This window comes from Lepidochelys kempii, chromosome 11 (assembly GCF_965140285.1).
Source record: "Lepidochelys kempii isolate rLepKem1 chromosome 11, rLepKem1.hap1, whole genome shotgun sequence".
In the NCBI taxonomy this organism is placed as follows: Eukaryota; Metazoa; Chordata; order Testudines; family Cheloniidae; genus Lepidochelys; species Lepidochelys kempii.
In genome coordinates this window covers 63,532,988-63,551,569 of record NC_136390.1, presented here as the reverse complement: position 1 = coordinate 63,551,569, position 18,582 = coordinate 63,532,988, and the positions used below count along the sequence as shown (strand labels likewise).

The following is an 18,582-nucleotide window of genomic DNA, read 5'->3' as shown; positions in this document are numbered from 1 at the left end:
GGCATTTGGGTGCTCCACCCATCTAACTCAGTGGAACTACTCACATAAGCCGTGGTACTCATGGCCATGTGTGAAGGGTCAGGCCCAGAGTCAGGTGTACAGGGATGTAGTAAGGGTAACAGGGACGTGGCTTCACCACAATTTTGTTCCACACCATCATTTAAGTTCAGCACCACCTCCTGGCTGCACCTCCCTCCTGCCTGAACATGGTGCCCATCTCCCTTCCTACTCCCTTCTGCGACTTGATCTGCATCCCTGATCTCTCTTCTTTCCGAGATCAAATACCACTTACCTTTCTACCTCCCGTCGCAGATCTTCCCCCACTCTCCTTCCCCCAGTGCAGAGCCACTCCTCAGGCCATGCACCCAATTCATCTCTCCCTGCTTCCCAGAAAACACCCCCCCTCTGACCAAATAATAATAACTCCTAGCTCGGACATAACCATAGATCAGCCTCAGATCTTTAAGAACTTTACAAAGGAGGTCTTTACCATTCTCCCCAGTTTGCAGTTGGGGAAACTCCATCATCCTAGCAGCTCCGCTCTCTTTAAATCTTCCCCATCTCCCTGCTGGCAGTACCACCAGCCCCAAGGGCTCACACATCATCATGTTGCCCTTAAAAAATTATGAGATTATATTTTATGCATAATAAAGGTTGTGTGCTTTTTCTTCTGGTTTTTGACTACAGTGGCTCTTCGCCTGCTGACACTAGCCGAGGGACTGGCTCTACATTTTTAATTTTTGTAAATAAATTTTCAATGTCACTTTTCGGGTTTCCTGTGCACTAGGTCTGACCCCCAAATTTGTCACATTACTCTCATCCTCAGTTGTAGACCTACAGAATCCTGCTGTGACTGATGCTTACCCCTTAAAGCTCCCTGTTGAGTGCAAATCTGGAAATATAAATAGATGAGTGGGACATAAAACACCCTGGAAACCCAACGGCATTAAATGTAGACATAATTAACGGGAAGTTAAAGACAGGCTTGCTGCCTTAACCAAGAGCAACGGAAGAAATAGCCCTCAGAGCTGCAGAATTTCTTTACATTACCTACTTTGCTTGAGCCTGTTGTTATATGTTAATAAATACCATTAATTCAGTAGATCAACACAACTGTCATTCAGAAACATCAGCTTGTTAAAGCAAAGTGCTTTCCCTGCTGTTGAGCCCACTGTCATAGGAGACTCTGAAGTGAATGTTGGTTTTTAGCTGATTATGCCCAGGCACGCAGCAGGCATGATTCTCTGTAGCTTTGCACCCTGCATGGTAGTTTTCAGCTGTGCAGAGTGGCTGTACAACATTGCCAGCGGGGAACAGCAGGGTGTTGCAATCAGGCCCAGTGGAGTAAATCACTTGCTGTGGTGTAAATCAGCAGTAATTCTAGTGAAGTCTTATAGATTGTCCCTGGTTCAAGCTAGATCAGAATCAGCCCCAGTGTTTGTCTTCGTATTTGGCTCCAAATGCTAATTTTAAACTACAATATATTGTGTGCTACATAAATTTGAGCCTGATCCAGCACCACTTGTACAGGTGAGTAAATCGTACTGACATGGATCCCAGTTCTGCTATTCTAATGTTGAGTAGAACCTTGCCATGCCAGTGCTCCTATAGAAATCAAAGGGAGCGCTCGTGTGTTTGCTATATCCACTGTTTTTCTTTCGTCTTATAATTAGATTGTAAACTCTCTGTAGAGACTGTCTGTGTTCTGTGTTTGCACGGCACCTTGCACATTTGGGTTAGATCCCCTAGGTACTATCACAACAGCTTATACCAATGTAGGAGTAGCAGAATCAGGCTCTATTTAATTTGGTTTATTCACATGTTCCATGGGTTTCAGACCTGGCCAGCATGCATCTGTGCTTTAGGTTTGCTGTCAGAGTAAACTGTTATCAAAGTAAACTGTTCAGTGAATACACATTGCTGGTCACACATTGCTAGCTCTTTTCTTCAGTTTCTGCAACTATCAAACTGGGATAACAATTGCCTACCTCACATGGGATGGTTTGAGGATTAAGTAGTTGTTTGTACTGTTCTTTAGCCTCAGAGTGCATTCAACCTAGAATATTATCTATAAGCAGGAAGCATTAACATACTAAGAGCAGCCCTCATTTGATGATTGTGTGTATACTAACGAGGGCCATAATTACAATTTGTTGCACTGCAATCTGTATTTAGTGCGGGAAATTCCAGAATATGATATCTGGGCATAGGCTTAATAACCTAGACTGGGTGCATAGGTCCAGATATAGTGTCTATTCCTTACATGCTGTAATCTACATAGCAGATGCATAATTTTTAAAGCAGGTCTGAAGTACTGTATTTGGACATGAAGTTTTCAAACAATGCATAAAAATTTTTCTCCTGTCCATGTCAAGCTGCCTGGTTAAGAGAGTAAGTGTGTCGCCAAAAGCAAAGGGAGGAGGGCACTATTCTGCCAAGCGCCTCATGCAAGGGAAAACCTGTGTCCATATCAGTGCCAAGTCTCTTCCATTCATTTACTGTATTAGAGCCTATTTTCCTCTCCAGCATGCGTCTTGGACTGGTTCCTAGGCAACTGTAACAATGTTGCTGCACATGTGCTTCAGGCATTCATTGCCTTTGGGGGCTGTTTTGTTTTGAAAGTGAATGCAAACTAGTCTGTTGCCTTTTCTTTCGGTTCTGTTAACCTCTCTGAGAGTTTTGCAGGGTGCCCATGTGTTACCCGCAGTTGAGCGGTGCAGACAGCTTGCCCACACACGCACGCACACACCCAGAACAAGATTACACATTGGTTGTCTTCTCTAGTCAAGGCTCGTTTAAGCTGCAGTGTTTAGATACGTGGGTTTTTCCATAGCTGGGCTACAGCTATAAACCTGAGTATGCTAGATGCAAAATACACATAGGGCACCGTTTAGAAAATACAATGAATTGTCCACGTTCTCTTGCTTTCACTCCCTGTCTCTGTGTGAATTTCACCTACAGGGTTCTGGATGAGAGAGGGCCCAATCCTGCAATCTCTAACTCACACACGGAGTCCCATTGATTTCAAGGGATTACTCATCTGAGTAAGGGATTTCAAGATCTGGCACAGAGTAGATTGTTCTTTGTATGACAAAATAAAAATCAGCTGATAGAATTACATGAGAGAAAGGGTGGTCTTGTCACTAGGCACTGGAGTGATGATACTCAGGAGGTCTGAGTTCATTTCCCATCTCTGCCACAGACTTCCTATGTCACCTTGAGCGACTCTCTTCATTTCCCCATAGCATCTGTAAAATGGGGATAATAATACTTCATTTCACCCACCCTTTGTCTGGCTTGTGCACTTAATTTATAAGCTCTTTGAGGCAAGGACTGTCTCTGTATGTTTGCACAGCACAGGGGTTCTCAAACTTTTTTTTGCTGGGCCCCCCTTTGAAAATATTTCAGGCTGTGATGATTCCCTCCCACCCCCCCCAAAAAAAAGTGATAGCAAATTACTATACATACTCAAAGGAGCCCTAAATAAAGCATGTAATCATTATTCCTGCAGTCAAAGGCAGTGAAGCCTTTAAAAAACTGCAAAGTAGGGTGACCATATTTCAAGTTTCCAAATAAAGGACACTGCTGGACGGTGGAGTACAGTAATACTATACCAGGCCACCCTGACTTCTGCGCTGCTGCTGGCGGCGGCTCTGCCTTCAGAGCTGGGCGCCCGGCCAGCAGCTGCCGCTCTCCAGTCGCCCGGCTTTGAAGGCAGCACCGCCGCCCGCAGCAGTGCAGAAAGTACGGTATTGCCACCCTTCCATCTCGTGACACCCCCCCCACGCACAACTGTCTTGAGACTCCTTTTTGGGGCAGGACCCCCAGTTTGAGAAACGCTGATCTAGACATTTCTGTAACGCAAAGAATAAATAGTAATAAAAACTCGTGCCTGTCTAGGATTATTTTAATCAGAGCTCTGCTGAACGAATACATGTGACATCGGCGAAAGAAAGTTGAAAACAATTTCCTATTATTACATTTTCGTGTTCTTTAGGCTGAATGAGCAGGGATCCCATGGAAAAAATAATATGTGATCATGTGATTAAAGGCTGTATCATAATGCGTACGCACAAGGGGGCTAAATTAAGGCTGCACAAGCAACCTTAATTCTGGTATTTCCTAACTTTTGAGAGCTTGGCTTTGCCATCTTATTGTTCTTTTAATGTGACCCGGGGGGCAATATGTAATAATAAATAATAAGAGTACCAATATGGTGCATAACAATTCTCTGGTTTTGATTTGGGGATTTTGCTCCTTCTCTGTTATACTTCGTAATGGAACAAAGATTATGTAGAGAACATGCTAATTCTCAGTGGTACTATACACCGATGCAAACCGGCAACCCAGAAGAAAATATGCCTAAATCATAAAATACCCTGAAGTTTCGACAGACACGGAATAGGCCATAAAAGAGCATGAAAGGAGATAAAGCACCAGAAGGAGATGAAGCTATTTTAGATGCCCTCTTAAAAGGTTGAGAGTCAGTATGAAAACAACATAATACATTCTCAAGTCCTTCAAAAGATATTTGCAGAATAGGAAGGTATCATTATTAATGTGGAACATTACGACATCATTCATAACAAAGGAAACATGAAAGGCCTGAATAACTACAGACTCATAAGCTTATTGTCAGTAGTATCCAGAACTCTCACAAAAGATGCAGGGACTTATGGCCTTCAACCATGAAAGGAATCAGGATTCAGAAATAATATCTCAAGTATGGATCACCTATGACAACGAGTAAGGTTAAGGAACAGACAACCAAGTGCAGCAAACTGTTGCAGATGGTCTTTTGTGGACTGAAAAACATACTTTGTTTCTATGGAAATAGGAGCACTGGAAAACAAAAACAGTAGAACAGGCATATGTGAGAATCTTGAAATATGCATCTAGAAACAGCCATAATGTTCAGATTTGAAAAGGAGAGTTGAGAGGCTATGGGCACATCTACATTTGAGATGGGAGGTGTGATTCCCAGCTTCTGTAGATGTACCTGCATTAGAACTGCTCAAGCTTTGTGCCTAAAAATAGCAGTGTGTCCACAGCGGCATGAGCTAGCCACCCGTGTACGTAGCCAGAGGGTCAGGTAGGGGTGTACTCAGGTGGGGGTCACTGAGAGTTAGGTGCTTCGCTGCCATTTGTGCCTTTGAAAATCTCCCCAAAGACACCGTAGGCCAAATTTTCAGAAGTGCTCAGTCCCATCGGGGCACCCAAGCAAGTGAAGAGATTTTCAAAAGAGCTTCCTTGGCACGTTGGGAGTTGAACACGCATGAAAATCTGACCTCAGTTGTGGGTATGGAGAAAGTGTAGGCTTATGTCAACAAAAGTCACTTCCAGGCTGGCAAAGACTTTTGGAAACCTGGATTGGGAAGAGTAGGAACACCAAGGAAATTGGAGAGTAATTGAACAGCGTTAGATTGATGGACGGCATTCTCTTTTTGACGAAGAACCTTGCAGCAAGGTTTACCAAGCTATTTTTAATGTTCATTGTGTAGATTCTGCTGATTCAAATTGTTGGCACCATCAACAAAATGAGACGATTTTGACTAGTCTATGTTGTACCCTCTGATGCCCACCACCAAATGATGGTGATTGCATTTACTGATAGCCATAGCATGGAGTCAAAACTCAGGCACCCATCTGTCACAAGGTGAAGACAGATCAAAACACAACCCCTGCTGGTACTAACTTGACTGACAGGATGGCATCAGTGCTAATACATAAAGATAACATGATGGTGTCCAAGTGAAAATGATACCTGTTAAAAAACATCTGTGCGTATTATGATGTTGAGATAAAGCAAAATGTTAGAGCACGTCACAACCAATGAAAATTCAGTAACAAAAAATTATGCTAAAATTACCTTATGACTGTAAACTCCACTAATGTTACAAACATTGCGTTAGGAACCAAAGGAGCCATGTTACGTTTAAATCAATTATTTTGTGTCTCTGGCCATTGCAGCAAATACCATCAGAACATTTCACCGCACCAAGTAAATGTTACGTAATGGTGGGAGAATATGTAGTCCCCCTCCATGGACTTCTGTGTAAGAAAGGATAGAAGTTCTGTGTACCACTTGTAGTAGGGTAGTGCCATGATTAGTAAGGAATAGCCAAGCATTTATAGCATTGGCCAGCATCTTTGCAAATCCCTGTTACAGGCCCAGATTCTTGCAATCAGACTTGTGCGGGTTGACCTAACACCTGCAAGGAGCTGCCTTGAGGTCGGTTGGCTCTGTCCACCTGTGTGGATCTGATTTCAAGATGCAGGCATCTATGCGCTGTAATGCTTGGACACAGTGAGACTGAGCTAACAGCCCTGTAATGACTTCCTTGCATTTTGTTCGGTCACATGATCACCGTAGCAGTTCTTTCAGGACTAAGTTATTGGAATTTTGTTCCAGGGAACATCAGTTCATCTAAAGATGCAAAGGGCAGCATGTTATTCCTGAAACCCTTTTAATATTTGCCCAGCAAGAACTGAGAAAAAATCAGGGCAGGCCTGATGTATTGATATTTATGACCCCGAGGGAGACCTGAATTTGATTTCTGGTGCTGTTCTCTTGCCCCACTGCAGAAGCAGGCAGTGCATGCTACTCCCGGGGAAGAGGGAGTGTTTTTGTTCCTTGGCAGTCAGCATCGACCTCAGTGGGTTGCATAAAGAGCAGTATAGTCTGCGAAGTCGCATGCACTCTTCTGCGAGAAGGGAGGGGTAGCCGTGATGCGGTTCTCCAAGGGTGTATGAAGGGACTGCTCAAGGCTCCAACATTGCAGAAGATCCCTTAGGATGAGAGTTGAGCCCAAATCCCCCAGGAATATAAAATAACTGACTGACCACGAGCAGAAAAATTGACCCCCAGGGAGAGAGACTCACTGAGTCTATGACTCTTAGGCATGTACCCAGAATGGCTTGCATAGAAGTCTGATTTTGTTCTTCTATTCTGTCTTCTTCAAAGCAACACGTCTCTCTTGTTGTTTACTTTTTGTGGATCCCAACAAGGCCTGTTGTATTTGTCCAAGGCACTACAAAAGCATCTGAGGAGAGGAGCATATAATATATAATTGAGGGTGGTTTGTAAAGGGGGTGTTGTTTCAGATGCGTATGAGAAATGCCCTCTCTTCTAACACAGGTGCTGCGTGTTGCCCTTACAAAATACAGCTGCAGCGGATCCAGATTCCAGTCATATCTGTATGCTGGCGAGATGGGGGTTGGGGTGGAGGGGCGTACAGGGAGAGGGAAGAGGGAAATTTTGTTTCATTAATCCAAATTTTAGGTTATGTTGTAGCCAGGATGTGAGCTGTATTTGAAAGTTTAATTGCTGAGATGTTACAGTTGGTAGCTTCTGATATGTATAAGTTAGGTTTGACTTTCAGAGTTCAGTTCAAGTTCACGGCTCACTCTTGGTTCACTGTTGAGCTGCTGTCCCCGTCAGTTACTAGATGGTGTTCAAGTTGTGGGGCACTTGCTTATGCAGGTCGCTGAGCCATTTCACTGGCTGCTATATTTTCCTGAATTTTAACATTATGTGAAAGCTCCCACACCATGGGAATCACGGATATTTGTAGTATCACAGCTAGAAAGAGACAATAAATACGGCTGCAACGGTTCCTTGCACTAGACAACGCCTCAATCATTGATTGCCTTTAACAGTGAACAGTACAGCTTAGAAATTAGTACAGAATTGGCTGTGGTGTCAATGCGCGGTGTGTAAAGCAGGGCTGATGTTTCAGAGCATTGCGAATCTCTCGGGATACAGGCTGCCACGTTTAGTAGTGTGCTCTGGGCCAAGTGTGATCAGGAGCACCTGCAAACCCAAAATTACATTAACCAATTATGGGAAACAACCCACAAGCACTTTATTAATGATTCCTGGTCTTAGGTCTCTGCCTCATGGACTTGGAGAAGGTAGAAAGATGTTCTAATTGTTAAATACAAATGTGTATCTATTGACAAATCCGTACCCGTACGTTCTCCAAATTCTGTATGCCAGGAGATGGTCTCACGAAAACATTGTCAAGAGGAATCACTTGGCTGGGAGTTTTAAGCCCAGCAGCCATTCATGTTTTTGATGTATGCTGGTAAATTAGATTTCAGTATGAAGGAAGAAGCAATGTGCCTGAAGTATTCCCACAGGGAATGACTTTTCTGTCATGGCTGGAACATCTTTCCTAGTGAGCTGAAGTGTGGTCAGTCAGTTGATATTGGTAGGTTACTTTCATTTGCATATATTGCTTGGTACTCTGGGCTGCTGAAAATCATAGAATCATAGAATCTCAGGGTTGGAAGGGACCTCAGGAGGTCATCTAGTCCAACCCCCTGCTCAAAGCAGGACCAATTTTTGCCCCAGATCCCTAAATGGCCCCCTCAAGGATTGAACTCACAACCCTGGGTTTAGCAGGCCAATGCTCAAACCACTGAGCTATCCTCCCCTCCCCCCAATCATCTTTTGTATTCTAAGGTACAGTGGGCCCAATTCTGATCTCTCAGCTGTTTTGCCCTAGGGAACTCACTCGCTTTCGGTGGAGTAACTCTTTTACATCACTGCAGTGCGAACTCAGCATCAGCCCCAGTCGGTGTCCCAAGAGTTTCTGTGGCAGTGCTAAATTGGCATATGCATTGGAGGCAAACAGAAGCATCCTCTAGCCCTGCTCCTGCACGGAGCCGGCGTGGCCGTGGGCAGCCATGTTTGCCTGCACTAAATAAGAGTTCTTCTGAGTACAGTGTTGTTTGCTCAGCCTGCTGTTGGGGCAGAAAGCACAGGTGCATTTGTGAGAGAAGCTGAGAAATGGGCTCTCAAGGTTGGCATCATTGGGGGAGCAAACAGAGCAATTTGTGAAGGACTTTGGGGTCCTTAGGGATCAAAGAGAAGACCAATAGTCCTGGACGTGGATTGTGTGACTGCCGCTCATGCTCCCAAATAAGTGCAGTGAGCTCTTCGGGCCAGGGACCATCTTTCTAGATCGTGGTTGTGCCATACTAACACAGTGGGGCCCTGGTCTGGGGTTGCCGCAGTCCAAATAATAAATCAGAGTAACAAGAAATTTCTTTCCACCCTGTTTTTGGGGGAACTAAGAGCTGTTTGTTAATTTCACAAATGATCCTCATCTGAGCATATTGCTGAGTTACGAAGCATTTGACAAATGAATTTGTTTTAATTTTGAAATCTGTAATCCTTTTTCCCCCCCCTCCGTTAATGACCTTTGGATAGCAAGAGCAGGTGCGGTCGGCTCCTCTGTAATCCGGCAGGCATCCATTTCAACAGCAGTGCCTGATAAGTTTTGTCACTTCCCCGAGTGCTGGGGAGAATTATCAAGAGGGGGAAGGGAGTGGCACTGAATGAAGACAAAATTACACTCATCATCAATCATTAGCCTCTAGCAACTTCCAGAGAATTGTAAATCACTGACTAACCAGGGAGAATTAGCTTGATAAAATCACCATTAGTGTCAGTTTGGAGTTATTTAAAGTTTTAAAGGGCGTGGCTGTTTTCTCTCTCTCTCTCTCTCTCATTCATTTGTATCTGTGCAGATGTGTAATATAAGTGTGTGTATGCATGCATGTGTACATGACCCTATCCAGCAAAAGCACATGCTTAACTTGAAGCATGTGAGAACTCCCACTGAAGTCAATGGGACATCAGGCTTAAGTGCTTTGTTGGATACGGGTTGTAATTCTCTCTCTCTCAGAGAGTAAGAGAGGCGGATCTTGGGACAAGGTAACATCATCCTTAGCGGGAGCGTGGGGCACATCCTCATCTGGTGTAAATTGTTGTAGCTCCATTGACATAAGGGAAACTGACAATTTACACCAGATGAGGATGTGCCCCTGTAAGTCTTCCCTGGTCCTCTTCCCAGCCATCTGGCAGGTGAAAGTTGGACAAAGCTTTATACCCACGGTTTAAAGTGCAGTCAGGAGCTGAAGCACAGGAGGAAATGGCTATTTGTGCCTGGACTTCCCCCAGTGGTGCCAACCCCATTATTCAGAAATCATGAGCTGGCTCTAAAAACCATCTGATTGGCTTGTTTTTAAATAAATGTATGTTTTTTTCTTATTTGCCTCCTGGTTTCTCAGCCATTAGGGTACGACTCGCTTCCCATTTTCAAGCTTTTCTCCACAATCTTGGGGATTAGAAACTTGCTCCTTTTCACATGAAACCTGAGACTCCCACACAATCACCTGCCTCCAGCAGCTGGGGATTAAAGAAAACACCAGATATCACAAGATTTGTGGTGAAATCATGAAAACTGACCACACCTCTACATTTAAAAAATGAATTTCCTTAAGGACTCATATTGTGTTCTTGTCTTCATTATTTAATACACCCACTTCATCTAAAATTATTTATCTCTATCCCTTTTCTTATTTGGCTACAAAGCTGCAGCTACCAAGCCCATGACGTGTTCGTCCCTGCAGCTGGCTATTTGCACTGAAAAGATGAGAATTTAAAATTGCTTAGCTCTCCATAATTATTGTAATGTTACACGGCTCTTACATTAACATACTGCACAGCAGTACCTAATTCAGAATTAGTGTGTTGATGTCATTGTCTCTGAATGGTTAAATAACAGACCACTCATTTTGCTGGAAGGATGGAGTCTTCTAAATTTAAAAAGAGAAAAACACTGTTGTAATGGAGGGTGAGACCAGAATGGACCATTACAATCCTGTAGTCTGAGCTGCTGCATAACGCAGGCTGAAGAATAACACCCAATAACTTTCTGTGTTCCCTTTGTACTTGGTTGAATATCTTAGTTTTCTTCTGTGGTAGAAGTGGACAGCAGTTTTATTCTTCGCAGAACAGCTGGCCACTGCAGTGGAATTCCAGTGAGAAAATGTCATAATTCCATTGTTCCAAGCTCTGAAATATGCATTAGCAGAAGTGGAGACAATCACTTCGAGCATGCAAACTAAAGCAGAAAACTTGTGTTTTATAAAAGAGCAATGGGAGAACACAATCTCTCTATAACAGATAAATATACCTATTCCCTAATGAGCCTTGGCGTTGACACTTAACAAAATGAACACTCATCATGGTAATAATTAATATTAACGGAGCAGAAATCCTAGGGCAGATCTTCAGCAGATATAGATGGGTTCTTTGATTTCAATAGATCTGCATCCGTTTTTTACAGCAGCTGAGAATCTTGACCCGTGTGTACTGTGTACTTTTGCTTCCTATTATTATTATTTATTCATTCTTTCATTATTATTTATTTGTATTATCATAGCTCTAGTCATGGACCAAGACTCTCTTTTGCTGGACAGACACAGAACAGAAAGACGGGCCTGCCCCAAAGAGCCTGTAATCTCAGCATTAGACAAGAGACAACAGGTGGATACAGACAGACGGGGGAGCACAAGGAAACAATGAGACCATATTGGTCAGCATGACAGGCTGTGCTCTCAGCACACCACAGCCTAACTATTGTCAAGTTGTGTGTAGGCACCACGACAAAGGAGAGCCGTGAGCAGGAAACTGAAGGAAAAGCAGATGTTTACGGGGAGCTCCTCCCAAGCATGCAGGGCAGCATGGGAGAAAGCACAAAGGTGCTTGTTGGACAAGTGGACAATGGAAGCTGGTGTAAAGGGCCAATCGGAACCAGGAGTTGACCGTTCCCTACTGAATGAGAGAGAGGTCAGGAAGGGCCTTGAAAATGTAGACAAGTAGCTTGTGTTTGATATGATGAAGAGGGAGCGAGTGAAAGAATGTAAAGAGAGAGGTGATGTGGTCAAAGCAATGGGCTAGAAAAATAACCATGAATGGCCCTGAGTGGGAAAAGATTGCATTTGTCAAGGCCAGAGACCAGGAGGTTGCTGTGTTCGAGACATGAGATGATGAGAGCCTGGACAAGAGTCTGAGCTATGTGGGTGGATAGGAAAGGTTGAGTCTTAGGGATGTGAAGCAGAAAAAAAATCTGCAAGACTTAGATGTGAGGAAAGGCCTAAGCTACCAGAACTTTCCCAGCAAGCGTTTGCTGTCCACATCTCCTGTTCTAATCAGTTGCATGCGATTGGTCATCATGTGTCTTTCATTAACAGAACTAATTGGTGTTTGCAGGTGTGAGAGCTGTGGCGCTGTCTTCCACTCTGAGTGCAAAGTGAAGTCTGTCCCGTGTCCCAGGTGTGTGCGCAAAGAGCTGCAGAAGAAGCAGAAGTCCTTCTGGAGGAGACTGAATATGGACGAGAGCCTGGAAGAGTCTTGCACCATGTTCGAGCTGTCCTACCAGAACACATGACTTCTCTTAGGCACTGGCTGACAGGAAGAGATCCTCTTCTACAGTCACCAATTCAAGCAGCTTCTTAGCTATTCAGGCAGCGACCTGATTGCAAAGACTTTGCCTGACCGTATCCTGATTATCGCTTAGCACTGGCCAAAAGAGCCGTGAAACCTGGATGGCTTTAGAATGTCTACAGCCAAATTGCATTTTGCAGTGAAGTTGAACCACTAGATCTCATGAAAAATGTGGCTTGCTTGAAATGTTTTCGGTCAAGCTCATTAATTATCAACCTTTTGTTTTCCACCTCAGGAGAAGATTTTCCTCAAGGCAGAAACGATTTCCTGCCACAACCACATCGCTGTTATTTTTGTTGTTGTTCGGTCAGAAACAGTGAATCAGCTGCTTATTTAAGTCTATTATTTTTATTAGTCTTGGCTGAGGCCCTGGTGAAGTGTTTTTCAGGGACTGAGAAAGTAGCAATGGTATCATGCCCACCTGTTTCATCTGATGCAGATGCATGGATCATTTTTCTAATGGCTTTGGGCTTTTTTTTTTCCCTCCACCCAAAGAAAAAAGAGCTTTTCATGTCAGATTTTGTTCAGGATGTTTTCAAGCGTAAGAACAAGAATTCCTTTAGGGGTGTGTCTATATTTATAGCCATCCCAGCAGAATACTATAAGATCAACAGAGGACTGATTGCTGTTTTTGGCTAGGGTGGCAATACCATTCTTGCCCTGTTATTGGAGCATCACCTTCTGCCTGCTGCTGCTGTCTACGTGGGCCTCTGTTCATGGGATGTTAGTTCAAATCCGTGTTCCATTCACATTCATAGCCATTTTAAACCACCAGATCATTTTGTTTTTTAGATCACCTTATATTAATGAGCAGTGCTTTATCCATAGGAGTGATAAACATGCTTCCCTTACCTGAATCTGCTAGAGCTACAGGAAAAGATCTCTTCTGCCTTTAATGTGTGTGTGTGTGTGTGTGTGCGTGTGCACACGCAAAATTTCCCTAATCATGAAACATATTTAATCTTTTTCCTGTACCCTTCTTGTGCATTTTGTGTGCTGCACTGGCCCCTGGCAGCATTATGCAGGTCCAGGGGGACTTTGGTACTTCAGTAGGAACTTACCAAGGGAAAGGGCAATTCTCGGAAGTGTATTCTGCCCCACATACCTGGAATATGGGGAAACATGAAACACAGTAAGTCATGTCTTCTGTGCAAAGAGAATGTGTGATCGATTTGATTGGGAAAACGTGTATGTTTCACCACTGACAATGTCTTTCACCCCAGTGAGTCTTTGAGATCGTCTTCACTTGAATCCATTAAGTATCTTAAGTTTTTCTCCGATCTCTACAGCAGTATGTATATTACATACATATGTACTCGTGTGTAAATTTACAGAAAGCAAGTACAGTGTCAGGAGAAAAGTTTACAGACTTTTTGTGTGCATGTGTATTTATTTATCGCTCCTCTCTAGCAGGTTTGCTAAATGGCAGGCCACCAACCTATGCTTCTTAGATAATCACCTAGCCAGTGAGCTTCCCTCCTCCCTGCCACTCAGGTTTGACTCAGCTGCACCTCCATCATGATGGAGGGATGGCAGGGCCAAATATGAGCGAGTGGCATTGCAACCTGGCCCACGGGATCACAGCGCCACTGAACTTATGACAGAGGGGAAGCTGCCCTGAAATCTGCTGCCCTGGGCAGCTGCCAAGCATCCCTATAGCTAGAGTGGTCTCTGTGCCTGGCCTAGAAACCTCGTATGGTAGCTGTTGTATTTAAGGGAGCAACCAGAGCCCTTATCATCAGAACTTTGCATTAATCGCTGGAATGGTATAAATAAAAGAGAAGGGGGTATAATACTTATAGGAAGTGGTTGGCAGGCTAAAAATGTATCCTCTCGTCTATTCAAACACCGGTGTTTCTGTTTCCCAACCTTTGGAGGGTGGGGAAATAGCTGAACCTGAGCTTTGTCAAATGAATAAACATCTATTATCCATATCCGTGTTCATTTGGAAAAGCTTAGGATTGGTGGGGTGTGTTGGGGGGTAACTATGCTTCCATAGCTTTTGGTTGGTTTTCATTTTAATGAAGATAATGCTGTCTGGTTGCCCGACCGCGTAGTGAATTGGGTTTGGCCAAGGGAAGCATAGAGATTCCCTTGTTTAGTGTACTTGCTCTCTGAAAATGAGCCACGCATCCTTCCCACTGCATGACCCCTCCTCCCAGCTCAATGGACTATACATGAAATGCTTTGCTTTCCAATATGATTCCTAGAGCGTGCTCCAGGGGAATCCTGCCTGGCTCCTCCGAGAAGAATTCCCTGCTCCATCATTTCGTGCTCACGCACAAATGCAAACACTTGGGGAGATATTCTGGAATTACAGTCACACAAACAGGAAATGGCTACACAAACAATCCGGCCCCCCAGCGTGTTTTCTGCATGTGTCCATTAGACCAGTCATGGGACAAAGCCACCAGCCTGGAAGTGAACCTGATGTGGCTGGTGCAATTCTGAATTAATTTCAGACCTAAGGGCAGGTCACGCAAAAAATGCCAGTCGCTGTTTCCAGAGCATAACCCATTAGAACACATGATCATTTACAGTGATGTTTCGCTGCCAGGCATTCGAGTGCATTTGCACACCCTGTATGAGAGCAGAGTCGCTTTTCAGACTTCATATGTTAACTTATTTGACATGTGCAACATCCGAAATGTGCCAGTGCTTTGCTGGATATTTTGGGCCAAATTCTGGCATAGTCCCATTGGACTTATTCTGAATTGACAAGAGTATTACTGAGAGCAGAACTTGGCCTCTTAACTTCAAGATGTACAGCAAAATGGAATAGCAAGTCTGATGTAAAGAGCAGATCTGGAGCGGCTGCCATCACCCCGACAGCAAACTACACTCGCACATCACATTGAGTAAGAGCTGCTGCCAATACCAAAGGTTTATGTGAAGTGCTGTCGTACAGCAGTGTTAGAAGGGAGCCAGTTCCTGGAATGGAGCCACATTCGCACCAGGGGAATGATAGACTTGACTTCTCGTAGTGTGGAAGAAGCTTTCTTCTCTGGGGAAGTCTTGCTCGTTTCTCCATAAGGAGTTAAACCCAGTTCTATGTCAGCATGCCTAGCAAAGTGCATCAGAGGTTGTGTCCTTCCAGCAGACTCACTGATGAAGCACAATGAAGCATCCAGTCCTGACTACGGGAGGAGTAGAATTGGGTCCGTATTAACTTTCAGCACCACAAGGCAAAAGCATAACTTTAAAATTCTATTAGTAAAAAAACAAAACTGTTCCTCTACTAAGTATATGCTGGCATCCACTGAAAAGGGGCCGATTTTCTGCAACAACCCCTTGTCTACACAGGAAGCAATCTGTGATGATGAATGATTTCCAACAAAATCTCCCAATCCAGGGATGTCTTTGTTTTGGAGAGAAGGGGGGTTTCTCTGTAGTCTCTGCTGTAGCAACATAGCTATTGGCCATTGATCCAGGAGAACAATTCGTTGCCCGTTCTGCCTGGCTCCTTAGACATCTTACACACAGATGGAACTGTCACCTGCTCCTTGGTTGGCATAGACCACCAACTGGAAAAGGACACAGGATCGTTCCCTGAAAAGAAAATCCCTTTCTCCCTGGAGTGTAACTCCTATATTTGTGCTTGCAAAATTTGTGCGGAAACTTTTCATTGTGAATCAGAAGTAAAATGCCCTGACTTGTCTGCAACACAAGGGAAACACTCTCACTGCTGCAGGGGGGAGGGTTATAGAAGATGCTCATGATGATCCATGCAATTACCACTGTTATAAGCTTGTACAGAACTAATAGTCACCGTAGATCTAGCGTGCTTTAATGAAACAGCTAGATTATAGCCTGATCCTTATGACTACTTAGAATACTTTGAATCTTAGTTTAGTTAGCCTGAGACTATTTTTAAACTTGTAGAGTTTGAAAAAAAAATGTATGCAATTCTCTCCCCCCGCCTTATGGAGTAAAGACATAGCTAGAAAATGAAAGCTGCAGTTTTTTTATGTTGTCAACCACTTGAATGAAATTTCCCAAATCTTGCTGGTCTTGAGTGGGTGCACTTGAATCAGTGGGCATCCTAATTTCTGCTGTGCAAAGTGCATTTGTCCAAGCATCAGGTTTGGTTTTCACTGGTGTCTGTTAACAGTTTTGCTCCTGTGACCTTAAGTTTTTCATGCTGTTCTCACATATGAGAAACAAGGGATTTCCCAGTGGATGGGTTTCACCAATTGTTGCGGGGAGATCTTTGGGCCTGATCTGCAAAGTTTTTTTTCTCTTACACGCGTCTGTGCCCTTCCTGCTTTTTGTCAGTCTCGGCTGATGAGAGCTGATTTCTCCATCACGTGACACAGTGTCCAGACTGGCACATACCGGTCCAGTCTCACTTCTTGGATGCTAGAAGCTCGCAATTGGGTTGGCTTCTGAACTATTTGAGCTAAGGCTCTTTTGGCGAGAACCCCGGCCCTGATTACCACTTCAGGAGTGGAGACCGAGAGAGCTGCTGGTGGCAAGTCTTTCTCTTAATATTTAATATCAGTAGCTGTGTACATTCTAATGTATTGTAATGGGAACCCTCGTTAAAATTAAATGGGGAACCTGAGAGCTTTTTGTTTGCTTTCTCCCTATGGAACAAAACCTGTCTTTGGGAAGGTCATGTCCAGATTGCAGCTGACTGTTGGTACCTATAGAAGGGATTTAATAGACTAATCATTACAATCTTAGCTCTTGTGCTCTGCTGCCCTGCTGAAAGCGCTCTCTCTCTCTCTCTCTCTCTCTCTTTGTCTCTCTCTTTGTCTTCCTGAGCTCTCCAGCCAGACTTCCAGCTTCGTAGCTTATTGTATAGCTATTGAACCAGTGGAGTCTGGTGGTTCCGTCTTCATAATTTGCCTTTCGATTCTCCCTCCCCAGTAGGAGTGCCTTACAGTACTGTATATTAGGGTCTTTGTTCCTGTGTCATGGTTCCTGATGGAAGCTGCTATTTGATTAATTTGTAGATCTCAACTAAATCTCCTGTTAACCTTCCCTTGCGCCCCATCCCACCCCCGCAGGATCCTCACAGACAGGATATACCAGCTCTGCATACACCAAGCTCTATGTAAACCTTTCACTTCTGCTTAACTTGGTGCCTTAATTTCCAAAAGTGAAGGATCTCTGTCAGAAATGCGCTGTCACAATTAAAAAACACTTTGGATTGGAGCTGTCAACCCTGGCTCACTTCGGCATCCACTTTACCAAGAACTGTAACAATGAGGTTTCGTAACTGCCTGCACTTTGGATGGGGATGTTTTGTTCGGGGAGGTAACTCACTGTTTATTACCTGTGATCAGGAGAATTCCATTAGCAGGCTTCTCTTCATGGGGCAATTAGGTGGTGTTAGAACATGAGCTTGAGGAGTCATGTTGACCAACACCTCTTTGTAGTGTAGACCGGGACAAGTCATGTTTAACATTGTGCCAGCCAGTCTTTCTGGAACCATGGGCTAGCCCAAGACCAGCTGACACAATGTCACACATGACAGCCCATCTATGCTGATTGATTGACATTATCCTAGAAAGGCAGTTAAACTGCTTAAGTCCGGCAAATAAGCAGTAAGCCCTACCACTGTGTGCGCCAGCCTGGGGAAAAGCCTGGCCACCTGGTGTGTCCTTTTAAGCCCATTATCTAAACCACTAGCAGGAATCCCATTTAAAAATGGCATTCTTGTCCCTGTAGCTGAGCAGAGGGGCTGTCACATCCTAAGATCACATATTGACTTAAAGTGCTGGTCTCCCCTCAGTCCCTAAGGAAGGGCAGTCACCCACATCACAGAGCCACCAAACATTCTGGCCCAATCAGGAATCTCAAGAGAAACCCAGGACAAGAAAGCCAGAGTCATCGCTGGCCGGAACCAATGTGTATTAGGGCAGTGGTTTTCAAACTTTTTTTCTGGAGACCCAGTTGAAGAAAATTGTTGATGTCTGCGACCCAAAGGAGCTGGGGATGAGGGGTTTGGGGTGTGGGAGGGGCTCAGGACTGGGGCAGAGGGTTGGTGTGAGGGCTGCGGGGTGTGGACAGGAATGAGGGGTTCAAGGTGTGGGAGGGGGCTCTGAGCTGAGGCAGGGGATTGGGGTGCAGGAGGGGGTCAGGGCTCTGGGCCGGTGGTGCAGGTTCTGGGGTGGGACTGGGGATGAGGGGCTTGGGGTAAAGGAAGGGGGTCCAGGTTTTGGGGGGGCTCAGGGCTGGGGCAGGGGATTGGGGCGTGGGCTTACCTTGGGCAGCTCCTGGTCAGCAGTGTCAGAACAGGTAGGAACTAGCCCGCCTTAGCCAGGCAGCACGGC

At 44.5% G+C, this 18,582-nt stretch overlaps 1 protein-coding gene across 5 annotated transcripts in view; it reads left to right on the top strand.

Moving 5' to 3' along the window:
• Nucleotides 1-18,582, top strand: part of PLEKHM3 (pleckstrin homology domain containing M3) — a 133,702-nt gene that overhangs the window by 112,198 nt on the left and 2,922 nt on the right. Inside the window, exons 8-9 of one of the 5 annotated variants that reach the window (XR_012154375.2) lie at nucleotides 11,238-11,644; nucleotides 12,068-12,138. The exons of 1 other annotated variant lie outside the window; for it this stretch is intronic. Coding sequence is in view for 3 of the 4 variants with exons in the window: in XM_073306628.2 (XP_073162729.1) it covers nucleotides 11,238-11,390; nucleotides 12,068-12,245 (331 nt within the window). In the remaining variant the exon portion in view is untranslated. 3 more of the 5 variants (XM_073306628.2, XM_073306629.2, XM_073306630.2) reach the window with 3 other exon arrangements.